Raw genomic sequence first — 13,030 nt, forward strand, 5'->3', positions numbered from 1 at the left:
AATCGGGCTCAAGCACGGTTTACTTGGCCGGCCCTGGCCCGGTTGGAAGAGGTGTGCCTGAGCGCGGTTCACTTGGGCTTTGAAAACTGAAAAGCGAGACGTGACTTTTAAGGGACTGTTTCATATGGATTTATTAATCATTCTTACTGTTCAGTGAAGGCAAACTGCCGTAGTTTATTAAAGACACAAACCCCTCACTGCACGACAGCTGCACCTTCAGCAGACCTCCTCATTCCTGCAGCACGAGAGCTTTATGATTGTTTATGAGCGCCAAAAGTGGCGGATCTGTTCAGTGAAATATCTGACTGCGTGTCACCGCATCCCAAAGGACTGTTTGGCGAAATATTTGACTGCATGTCACTGCATATCAAACCGACTGAAAGGATATAACTAGAGAAATCTCCACTGTGCTATGGGTGAGAGCGTATGGCAAGCCGTTTTAGCATTTAAACCTTGTTCTGACTATCCATAAATATATTTAGAGATATCTCTAATTATATTTTGACTAGTCATAATCATAATTCGACTAGTCAGATTGGAGATATCTGCAAATATATTATGACTGACTAGTCATATTCTTTCATTGACTTCCATTAAAAAATATTTGCAGATATCTCTAAATAAGTTTTGATTAGTCACAGTTGTAATTAGAGATATCTCCAAATGAATTTTTACTAGTCAAAAATCCAATTCAAGATATCTACAACTGTAATTCGACTATTAGTAAATTAATTAGAGATATCTTCAAATATATTTGTAAATATCTCTAAATATGATGAATTAAAGATATCTCCAAATGTATTATTACCAGTAAGAACTCAGTTAGAGATATCTCTAATTACAATTGTTACTAGTCAAAATTCATTTAGAGATATCTGCAAATGTTTTTCAATGGAAGTCAATGGAGGAATATGACTAGTCATAATATATTTGCAGATATCTCCAATCTGATTTCGTACTAGTACAATTGTAATTGCAGATATCTCTAATTGTCATTCTGAGTAGTGGAATTATAATTATGACTAGTCAAAATATAATAAGAGAGATCTCTAATATATTTATGGAGTCAGAACAAAGATTTAAATGCTATAAAGGCTTGCCATAGAGAGCGCTTCTCACTGAACAGAGCAGCAGCGATGACGTAAGCGTGCCGAGGCCCGATATGGTGTGAGCGCGGGCCGTCGGGGGAGACGGGAGGGGGGACAAGCGTGCTTTGGCCCGGTTCGAGGCAACTGTACCTAGTGTGAGTACGGCCTAAAAGACGAAGACGAAATGCAATGAAGTGGTGAATGCGGTGGCTTTTGGAGGCATGAGACGGGAGCGCTGGAGGGAATAATAATAGTAGAATAGTAATACTGAAGCACTGTGATGATGTTTGGACCCACTGATTGGTCCATTAATGCTGTCCATTGCACATGTTTTTTTTTTTCCATCATCACATGATCTCTTACGCCCCATTCACACGGGGCGTCAGCGTCAGCGTCAACGCTTCCCATTCACTTTGAATGGGTGACGTCAAGCATTGCCAAACTGCATTCTGGATCTGTCGGCGCAGCTTCAGAGGCGTTGTTCGCTGCAGAAGTTGGGACTAGCTCAACTTTTCAAGTGCAGATGGAAGCGTCAGCCAATCAGATCGCTGTATGCAAATACACCAGCTAGACAGTGGCCTATTGCAGACTGAATTTCATTGGCTGACGCTTCTATGACGACCGCTTCAGCCCCAACTTCAGACACGCCTTCAGTCAAGCATTGACGCAGAAGCCCCGTGTGAATGGGGCGTTAAAGTATAGCAGAGTCATATCAGCATTTTAATTAAATCTGCATTCTGGAATTTATTCGCTAAAAGTATTTCCATAGTTCTTTTCCGTAGTTTTAGGAAATATACTATATTTAGGATATTTCCATAGTTTATGCACATTTTGTCTTATGGAATAAAAAGTTTATCCTACTTAAACTGTGTTTTTTATGCACATTTTCATAATTTATGTGCATCTTGGCATTTCCATCAAGCATTTTGCTGTTTCCATCAAGAATCAATGCAATTATTTACAATTGCGCATACAAATAGCTGGACTGAAACATACAGTTGAAGTCAGAATTCAATCCTGTCTATTTTTCCCCCCAATTTCTGTTTAACGATAAGAATTTTTCAACCCATTTCTAAATGTAATAGTTTTAATAACTGATTTATTTCATCTTTGCCATGATGACGGCACATTATATTTGACCAGATATTTTTCAAGGTATTAGTATTCAGCTTAAAGTGACATTTAAGGGCTTAACTAAATTTAAAACTGCTTTTATTCTAGGCAAAATAAAACAAATACGACTTTCTCCAGAAGAAAAAATATTAATGGAAATACTGTGAAAAATTCCTGAATCTGAAATATTTAACAAAGAAAAAAAATAAAATCACAGGAGTGCAAATAATTTTGACCTCAATTGTATGTATTCGAAGTGCATCCGATGCTTCGTCTTTAGAAAGTGAAAGCGTACACGACGCCGACGACCACAATGTTCCCGATAGTGGCGATGATGGCGATCCACAGCCACACAGCGTCACTAGACACTCGGTGCTGCTCCTCCTGCTGGGCTGGGGCTGAAACTGCGGCTCCTGCGTTTACACTGGCGGATGAGTTGAAGAGCGAGTGCTCCGTGCTGCAGTCGTCCAGAGGAGACGCATCCATGAACGCACCGCTCATCACTGGCAGCTGAAACACAACACACATAGACACGGTCACTACACACTGCAAATTGATTTTTAAAAAAAATTGTAATTAAATGGGTTACCGTTTCGTTTTATTTCGTAGAGCGTTAGCATACTCTGCTTTGTTCCTGTGCCTTTTGTTATTGTTTAAATTATATATATATATATATATATATATATATATATATATATATATATATATATATATATATATATATATATATAGTTACAAATAATGTTACCGATGAGAGAAATCATGTGATGAATGTTGATCCGCCAGCCGAGATTAATCTAGTGCTAAAAGACTCGGAATAGATCAACTGTTTAGTAGCCAAAATCTTGATGCATTCACTGTGTGTTCAGCACAAATGACTGCTAAATGTAAAATCTAACACTATACATCATCGCCAAAGAAGCTTGTCTTTACTAAGTTTAAACTGAAACTGCGGCGGTATTGCGCTGGTGGTCATCGCAGGAATCCTGCTCTGGAGTGGAGATAGGAAAGTGTGGGGAGCAGTGAGAGGGGAAGGATTTTAAGCCGGTAATCGAACTCTGCTCACTATGAGCACCTCAGTGCGATGTGCTGACCCTAGGGTTGGGTATCGTTATTTTTTTTATTCGATACCGGTGCTAAATTGATGCTTTTAAAATGGTACTGGTGCCAAAGCAGTGCCTGAAACGATACTTTTTAGCCACAAAATTAATCGACTATATATATATATATATATATATATATCTTCATCTTTCTAATTGAACAATATAAATATACATTTATAATACATTTAAAGTAAACGTCAAGTCAGATTTTACTTATTTGAATTGCATTGATATATTTCTTTTGATCATTTGTTTGTTAGCATGAATGCAAGATTTGCATTATGCTATTAACATTACATTAGATTACTAACCTGTGGAATGGCTGTGATTAAAACCAGGCTACACCGAATGAGACAATAATATGATTCAGGTGTTTACATGAGCTGCTTTTTTACATGTAGAGCTGCACAATTAATCGTAAAAAGATGGCGATCTCGATTCGACCCCCTAGACGTTCTTAATCCAGCATTTCTACGATTCTGCCAATCATATTTTCAAGTTCAGGAGAGAAGTAAAGGCGGCTGCACGAGTTTTTTCATTCTTTCACATACATTGCTCAGCGACATGGACACCTCCAAATGATGTTGAATGAGTCACATACTGTATTTATAAGGTATAATTCACCTAAAATGTCATTTTTGTCTTCATATAATGCTGTATTCGCGGCCGGGAAATCACACGGGACGTGAGCTGCTGATCGTGAGCTGTAGTGCGTGCACGCGCCCTACTGTTAGACGTCTCCTTTAGTGAACAGAGCCTGCTGTGAGTAACAGGTAATAAATTTGTAAATAATATTGAGTTTGTGGCACAGAGTGATCGTTTGGATGCCGCACGTTAAGTATGGACAGCACTTTGCAGTGAAAGTAAAACTGAAAGTGTGCACTTCATTTAAATAATCATGTCTCATTTTAGAGTTATGATTGCGACAAGCATTTGATATGTTTTTTCTTTCATATCGAACACACAGTTGTGCATGAAAATAAATGTTTACAGCGTCAGTATAACTACTCTAGCCTATATATTGTTGATTTTACCAGTGAATTAAATGGTCTAATAATGTTCTCAATGATTGCAAGCATAGGCCTATATCTCAAACATAATTCAACATCAGAATTATTATAAGTAGAATAGAATTATTAATAGAAACCAGTAGACCTACACATGATATTATTATTGTTGTTTTACCATATGTTTGAGAAAAAACAATAGTAATTGCCGACTCATATTACAGGGTTCAACGCTAAGGATATTTTTTACTGGCCTGATTGGACCACTGGTTTAGATTTTTACTTGCCCTGCCAAAATTTTTACTGGCCCCACTTAAAAGAATTTAATAAAAAAATAGCTAATTCTTAGCCACATATTTTAAATGATGTGTCAAAAATAATGCTGTAAATCTAGAATTTAAATATTTAAAATTTTTTAAAAATATTTAGCAGTAAAATAAAGCTGTATGTGCAGGTATTTTGTTGCAAAACAAAAGGTGGCTGACCTAAAAGTGACAGAAAACTATGCAAAACATCACTTCTTGTTGTACCCATGTAAATATCTTCCACAACGCTAGAAACAGACGTTTTCTTTTAGCCTCATAATTTGATGTTGCCGTCTCTTCACTTTACTGGTTTTTACCAGGTTATGTAAAATAATAATGTGCTCACAACATCCAATGAGATAAAAGGAACCAAAAAGCAATATGGGGTTTACGACTTCATAGAAAAGGCGAAACATTCAAAGACTTAAAAGCACAAATTGTTATTCAATTCTAAAACTTTATATATGCACGTAATTGACAAATAGTCAAAGGCAAATTTAAGTTTTGTGACATGGCAGCACTGGCCTGATCGGGCCAGTAACAATTCTCTCTACTGTCCTGAACATCCCTCACGCTGGCCCCGGGCCATCGGGCAGTCCTTATTGTTGAGCCCTGCATTAACCTTTATTTTACATCTACAGAATCATGAGAGAATCGTGATCTGTATTTTAACCAAAAAAATCGCGATTCTCATTTTAGCCAGAATCGTGCAGCTCTAGTTACATTCATGATTCCCAATTACATGTTATAGCACATAGATCCATCAACGTCATTGCGTCACCAGCCTATAAATGTTTCCTCTGCAGTTTGTGTCTGTGGTCTTTTAAGATTGAAAAATCACTGTTTACGTGGTAGACTCTTGATCAGAGTATTGTCTTAAAATCAGAGTATTGTTGTCCATGTAAACGTATTCAGATAATGTGTCAGATGATGTCACAAGCTGTCAAAGACAGTCCATTCCTCACCTTTAAGTTGACTCCATGAGCCCTCACATTTCATAAGTTCGACTTGTTTCTCCTCTTAAGCCTGGTTTATACTTCTGCGTCAAGTGACCGGCGTAACCCACGATGCATGCAATGCGCGTAGCTGTGCATTTATACTTCTGCGCTCTCTCTGTTGGACTGCATTAACACTTCCAAAACGCTAGTTGGCAGTGAGGTGTTAATGCTCCTCTGTGTCGAGTTTCTTCGCTGATGTTTTGCTTTTCCTGAACACTTCATGAATGTACAAGTGGCTCAAACTCGCTCATTCTGAGGCAGGAACCGGCGGACGTGCAACAACTTTAACCATGAGGTAAACACAAAACAAAACTTTCCATCCGGAGCTCCTTCACGCGACTCCACACATGTAAACAATTGTGCATCGGGTTTGCGCCATTCGCGCGGCTCTTGGTCCCGCCCAGACTCGTCAGCGGTACCAAGCCGACCAATCACAGAGCTTGTGCTATGCATCGTTGCGACGTGTAGTTACATTTTTTGAGAAGAGCACGTCAGCGACTCCGATGGCCACAGCGTAGGGCTATGCATCACGCATGCACGGCGTATGCACTGGCGTTTGACGCAGAAGTATAAATCAGCCTTTACACGCAACATTTGTGTGCTGCATGTTGGTGTGTCAGAATTATTGCTAGTAAAATATAGCCGTACTTTAGAATGCTTAGTTTAAGCATATTAGATGAACGCCATCATGCGTGTTGATGAAGCGAGTCGCTCGCTGCTTGCGCCATACTTTGCACTTCGCCTTTTATAAGCTAAAATAACCAACGCCTGACATTGGAGATATCCATATCCCTCAAAGCTGTTTAGAATTAAACATTTAGAGATGGTGTGACACAACGCTTACTTACGTGTGCCTTTAACACACCCCTTTGTGCTTCTTAAGGGCATCAGCGGAAGCGCCGCTCAGAGCCGCGGCACGGCGCGCACATGACAGTCGATTACACACCAGACGTGCACATTCGCATGTTATTTAAAATGAAACTATTCAGATGTCACTCTGTGGCGCGGCAGAAATATGAACAGTCATGAGTCATGACTGGGCGTCGCGGACAGCCGCTGACTTGCGAATTCTTGGCGCTGTGCATCGCCGAGCGGCACTTTTGGTGCACGACTTGCTTTACGTTCTTGTTGCAGCACCGAAATAAGGCACCGAAATTCATATGCTGATTTGATCACCGGTGCATACCGGTTCCAAAAGTACTGGTGCCATTATCAGTACCCAACCCTAAGTGAGAGGGGAAGGATTTTAAGCCGGTAATAGAACTCTGGTCACTATGAGCACCTCAGTGCGATGTGTTGACACACTAACCATTGGCTATTACACGTTTATTTCGATCTAAAAAAGTAACGTTTCTAGGTGTTGCTATAGGTCATTCCTATTTGTGTAATCTCTATCGAGGTTTAATCATCACCAGCCCTGGTTGAGTAACAGGAATAGTGATACTGTTAGCAAACACGATAACCAAGATTGGGTTTGTGGTTTTATTTTCTGAATTACATGTGAGGAATGTCTTTATATAGCCTGAACACATACCGCCACAGGCGCAGCGGAGTAAAGCATGTGTTAAAGCATCTGAGCGAACGGTAGAGATGCTGGTGTTTCTGTCACAAAAGATTTCTCACATCATCTTCACGTCTGTTTTGAATGGCACCGTTAAAGGAAAACTGTCTCCTCCTGACAACTGTTGCTCAGGAGAAGTGTTTGGAACCCTCAGGCGTGTTTAAAACACACACGCACATGCAAGGCCCGCGGGGAGAGCTGAGGCTGTTTTAATGTGCTATAAATATTTAGGTTGGAGAAAGTGATTTATTGGTTCAGACAATCAAAGCCTCTGAAAAGAAAAAAAAGGAAATGAAAGTCTGTCGTTTCTGCTGTACATACAGTATGAGGAAGCTTGCTACTTTAAAAATAACACAGTTTTTCGTGTGTGTGGAGAATAAGGATATTTAGGCCCAATCCCTATTCTACCCTTTAGCCCTTCCCCTTACCCTTTGTTTTGCGCGTGCTCGTGAAGGGGTAGTGGTGTCCCAATTCTCTTTAGCTTGAAGGCTTAGGGCTAAGGGAAAGGGGTATACATCCCTTCAAACGAAGATTTTTCAGGACCACACAAAAAACCAAGGGCTAGGCAACATTTGGAAAGGAGATCCACTAATTAGATTTTTTTTGTCATTATTACGAATTTTTACAACAAACAAACACGTTTTAATATATTCATAAGCGGCTTAACATTAACTTTTTTGACCACCAGCCAATGTGGCTAGTAGTTTTCCAACATTACTAACAATTTTATTGTTGGGAAAATATATTTTATACACATAAATATGACTTTGACATGCTAAAATGACTTGATTTAGAGTTTGCGTTATCTCTACATGCCTCCTCATTCATTTCACTATTTGTGTGTCTTGCATGAGCTTGCTCAATAATCATGAGCAAATGAGTCAGGGTTTCATATATTACAATTAGTTTTCATAATTTTCAGAGCCCAAAATGAAGGATTTACCCAATTTATCTCTGACCACACCATAAATAAACAGTTAATTATTTCTTAGCCACAAATTTTAAATGTGTCAAAACAAGCTAAATATAGCTGAATACTAAACTTTTTATTTATCAAAACATATGCACAGTCATATATCCTGGCTAAAGGTCCCAGATCACCAGTTAACTACACATAAATGGGGAGTTATTCTCCCATTAAAGCAATGTTATTGTAAAAAAAATGATGATTAAACCATATTAATGCAAAAGAAAGCAGGTAAAAAACATACTGTGTGATAATGAAAGGATGATCACACACGCATGGTTAATGATAGACCCATAAATTATGTTTTCAAAGAATGGTTAAACAGAAAGCAACTGGCACTGCTTACAATAAGTCAACTCTGGAACTTTGGAAAGCAGCAAGACTGTAGCCTGTAGATGCACGTTCCTCCCTTTTTTTATTTGAAAGAGAATCGATCGCATTACTTGTGTTTCTAGACACAGTTGCTTCACAAAAGGAAACGGGAGCGCGCACGCGTTATAAACAGTCGCGCGCATCACCTAAGCGCGAGTGATTATCCTCTCCTCCGGTATTCACCTGCTTTGCTCGCGCGAAGTTGCGAACGCAATTATTTTTGTCAGTCGTGTTGCTTCTCGATCGCCTGTGCATGCATATTGGACCATCCTTATTGTCGAACCCTGCTTTTAAGAATTATTATCTGGGAAAATTATTTTCCACCAGCCAATTGTGGCTAGTGGGAGTGTCTGTCTTACCCACCATCGCCGAAATCTACCCGCATTTGGCGGGTTGGCGGGTGTTAATGTAAAGCCCTGTTCATAACCGCGTTCGTGTTTTACCATCATGCTTTAAAAAAAAACGCTAAATTTCTTGATCTATTAGCGATCTACAATCTCTAAGAATAACTTCAATACAGCAGTCAAACAACATTCTGACACTCGATGACACTCTACCCTGTCAGAAAAGTCTAGTGTCTGGAAATGGGCTTTTTACAGTGTCTACTATAATGTCAATGTTGTTTTGGTGTGTTTACATTAATGAATATGGCCACTGTGTAAATACACAGTACTGTTATGATCTTATTGCCTTATTAGATTGTTATGATAACATAAAATATGCCTTCAGTGATTTCCTGAAGATAAGTACCAAAAAATAACACAACTGGAATCACTACAGCAGTTGCCATCGTCTTAACTTATATGAAGCAAGAGATTGCGAGGACATATGATGACGTGTGCAGGTGTTGTGGTGCTGTCCCAATTCTAAGGGGTACATTTTGAAGCCCTTCCCCTTAACCCTCCGTTGCAAGGGATAAGGGGAAGGGGTAGGGGTACAAAAATAAAATTGGGATTTGGCCTCAACAGTCTCATGTCAAGATTTAGTGGCTAATTTGTATGAATTTGTATGATCTCATTTGAGCAATTTAGTATGATTTGCTCATCCCTTAGTGAAAGTTGGGTTTCGGGGCAGGGTTTGGTGAAATGCCTTCTTTTAAAAATCATACATTTTTATGTGAGTTTGTAGGAATTACCCACTAAACTGAGCCACTAAACTTACTATAGCCCCTTTCACTCAGTAACACCGCTAAATATACAGAAAATTCCTGCAACGACTTTACTGGTATATTAAAAAAAGCGCTATTCACTCAGGCGAGGACGTTAAGGAATTTTACCGGAAAAGAGCATTCACACATCCATTCCAAAATACCGTTAAATTCTGACATTATTCACCAGAAATGAGCTCTAAACGGCTGCGCTTGTATTTGTAAACATTTGACTACATCACAAACTCTGTGGATGATCAGTATTGTGAACAACTTATATGAAAACATATGGAGGATCGCATGTCGATATGTTCATAATATGTGTGTGTGTTGGCTATCACTAGCTACTTTACGTGCACACGCGTGAGCTTGGAGGTAAACAAACAACGACTTATCGTAAGCATTTTATCCAGAATTATTTACACAGTTGGCATTAAGAAGGAACATAGAAATATTATCTGACCTACATCTAGCAGCTAAATGTGTCTGGCAAAACATTCACAGGCTTTTATTTTCATAAACTGCTCGGACGTGAATGCATCTGAGTGTTCTGATTGCCTAAAGCAGATGTCTTGCGTCAGCACGTTCTAGATGTGAACGCGCTCTTTCCGGCAATCTTCCTTCTGCGTTTACACAGCGCAGCATTCCAGCAATTTATCGGTAATGTTACAACTTCTCTTTTCAGAAATTAACTGGAATGAATTTACCGGGACTCATCAACGATTCTCTCAGATCGTGTCTTTGATAGTTCATACTGTGTGATTGTTACTAGGGTTGGATATCGATTGGGGTTATTTCGATACCGGTGCTAAATCGATACTTTTAAGGGTGCTTTCACTCCTGCCTTATTTAGTTTGATTGAATCGCACTAGAGTTTGTTTCCCCTTTTTGTGCGGTTCCTTTGGGCAGGTGAGAATGCCCCTGTGGTCTCGAGGTGGTCTCGGTACGCTTTCAAACGAACCCTGGAGCGGTTCGTTTGTGGTGAGAATATGATTCGTACTAAAACAGGTCCAACCGCAAAAAGTACTGCGCATTTTGGACTAATTCAGCTGCCGTAGGCTGATGCACTGTGCATTATGGGATATGGAGGAAAAATATTTGTTGACAGCGCTTTACCAACAGAGAGAGAGAGGGGAAAACATTACCTGATAGATCGTTGGTAACATTTCCGCAAGATGACCATGTCGCAGTTTAGCTAAATTAATTCACGCCTCCTCCTGAAGTGGCGAGCGATGCATTAAACACTGTTTTCCAGCCGCGGCCGCGCTTTATTTTTGTAATGTATAGTTTGTCTAAAGCAGGGATACAATCAGCCACCACAGTCGTCCCTCCAGAGTAAAAGGTTTTGTTTACCTGCGGGAGTTCACTGGCATTTTCCCACACATGAATTCTGACCAATCAATAAGCAGTTTAGGAAATATGTTCAACAACATCTGGCCAATGAGAGATCTGGATTTTGTCAGATGACTGCATTTTGGTTCGTTTCAACTGGTTCGGGCCAAAGCCAGCAGTGTGGTGTAAAAACGACCCAAAGACGGCAGAAAATGCAACAATGTATCATGAAACTACATGTAACAATGTAACTACAGATGTGAAAGCACCCTAAAACTGTACCGGTGCCAAAACGGTACCTGAACCGATACTTTTGAGCCACAAAATGATGGTGGGTGGATGACTCTAAAAAAATCTTTTATTTGGCAAAATCGTTTGAAAAATAATTTTAATAGAACAATATAATTACAGTTTAAAGTAAACATCAATTCATATTGTATATATTTGAGTTTCATTAATATATTTCCTTTGATCATTTGTTGGTTAGCATGAATTTAAGATTAGCATTATGAAATTACATTAACTTATTGCTAACCTGTGGAAAGGTTATATATAATTGGTATATATAACTAGTAAAATGTTCTGCACTGAATGTCACCATGGGGAAGATAAAAAAGTAGATATTAGAAACGAGTAAGTTAAACTATTATGTTTAAAAATGTGTTGTAAATAAATCATGTATTGAAGACGGGAATCAAAAATGAATGAAGGCAAAACTAAACGAGTTGAATATGACTTACATGACTTTGTGACTTCTTTGGTACTTGCCGACTGTTTGTAAATTCAAGACTGCATTTCCTATTGTAAACTATGTACACTAGATTTCTGATTAATAATAGCGTCTGCATAGCCAAGGACTTTCTATATTAACAGTATTAAAATCGCTATTACCTGTGTCAGTTTGGGCGTCAACATCTGACGAATGCGGTGAACAAGGCTAATGCGCGCAGCACCATCATGACAGAGAGAGCAAGTGCGCGAGAAAGCAGAGGGAACTAGTGTCCGAGGAAGCAATTGCCTGAGAGAGCGAGTGCACATGACACCTAGAATGCACAGGGAGAGGCCTCAGTTATATCTCCGCAGCCTGCCACCGATGGCTGATCTCGCTTCTCTGTGGCATTTTGACACAAAAATACGCATCCAAATTTAGGGGGGCCAGAGGGGGACCAAGTTTGTTGACACGGGGACACTGGGAAGAGTGCTCTTTTAATGGAATTTGATATTGCACATTAAATGAATAGGAAAAAACCTCTGCATGTCGCGACACAGGTGTCTGTGGTCCTTTAAGGAAATCAAAAATCCCTGTTTACATGGTAATCTAGACTCCTAACCAGAGTGTTGTCTAAATCATATTAAAATCAGAGCATTGGTGGTGTCCATGTACTTACAGTATTCTTTGAAAGTGCCAGATCATGTCAGAGACACTGCAATCCTCTGCCTTTGAGCTCTTAAATGTGTCATTAAGTTTGACTTGTTTTCCTCTTACACGCAACTTTTTTAAAGCATCTGCTTCACGTCGCTGTGTCAGAATCCTTGCTTGTAAAACAGGCTTTAGAGCGGTTAGTTTAAGCAACTTTGATAAATGTGATCATGCGTGTTGAATCTGAAGAGAGTTGCTCTCGCTCACCGAATGCGCTGTACTGCGTGAATTGCGTGCGTCTGTTCCCTAAGCAACAAGAACAAACGCCTGACATCATCTGTCTGTATTCCTCAAAGTTGTTTAGAATGAAATGTTTAGAGATGGTGTGACAACACGTACCTATGTGTGCCTTTGATGCACCCCTTGATGCTTCTTACATTCTTGTGGCAGCACCAGTGGCACCGATATTATGCACCAAAATTCATGTGCTGATTTGATCCGGTACATACCGGTTACAAAGGTACTATAATGGCACCGGTTTCGGTACCCAAACCTAATTGTTACTCGCATGAATGAGCACCAATTTGCCTGTGATTTCAGGCATTTGTTGACGATTTCTCAAAACCTGTCGGCAAGTCCAAATCGGGGCTAAAATCCTCGTGAGATCAGGTTGTGTT

General features: G+C 39.6%; 1 protein-coding gene and 1 long non-coding RNA gene across 4 annotated transcripts in view; one reads left to right on the plus strand and one right to left on the minus strand.

Moving 5' to 3' along the window:
• LOC141378498 (uncharacterized) overlaps nt 1–13,030 on the plus strand; it is a 282,672-nt gene that overhangs the window by 121,061 nt on the left and 148,581 nt on the right. The window lies entirely within an intron of this gene.
• LOC103909003 (uncharacterized protein C14orf132) overlaps nt 1–13,030 on the minus strand; it is a 43,309-nt gene that overhangs the window by 1,584 nt on the left and 28,695 nt on the right. Inside the window, exon 2 of the mRNA XM_021467269.3 lies at nt 1–2,711. This exon is cut by the window's left edge and continues 1,584 nt beyond it. Coding sequence (XP_021322944.1) covers nt 2,478–2,711 — 234 coding nt within the window. The 3' untranslated portion in view covers nt 1–2,477. The remainder of the gene's footprint in view (nt 2,712–13,030) is intronic.

Source organism: Danio rerio, chromosome 17, assembly GCF_049306965.1.
Source record: "Danio rerio strain Tuebingen ecotype United States chromosome 17, GRCz12tu, whole genome shotgun sequence".
NCBI lineage: Eukaryota > Metazoa > Chordata > Actinopteri > Cypriniformes > Danionidae > Danio > Danio rerio.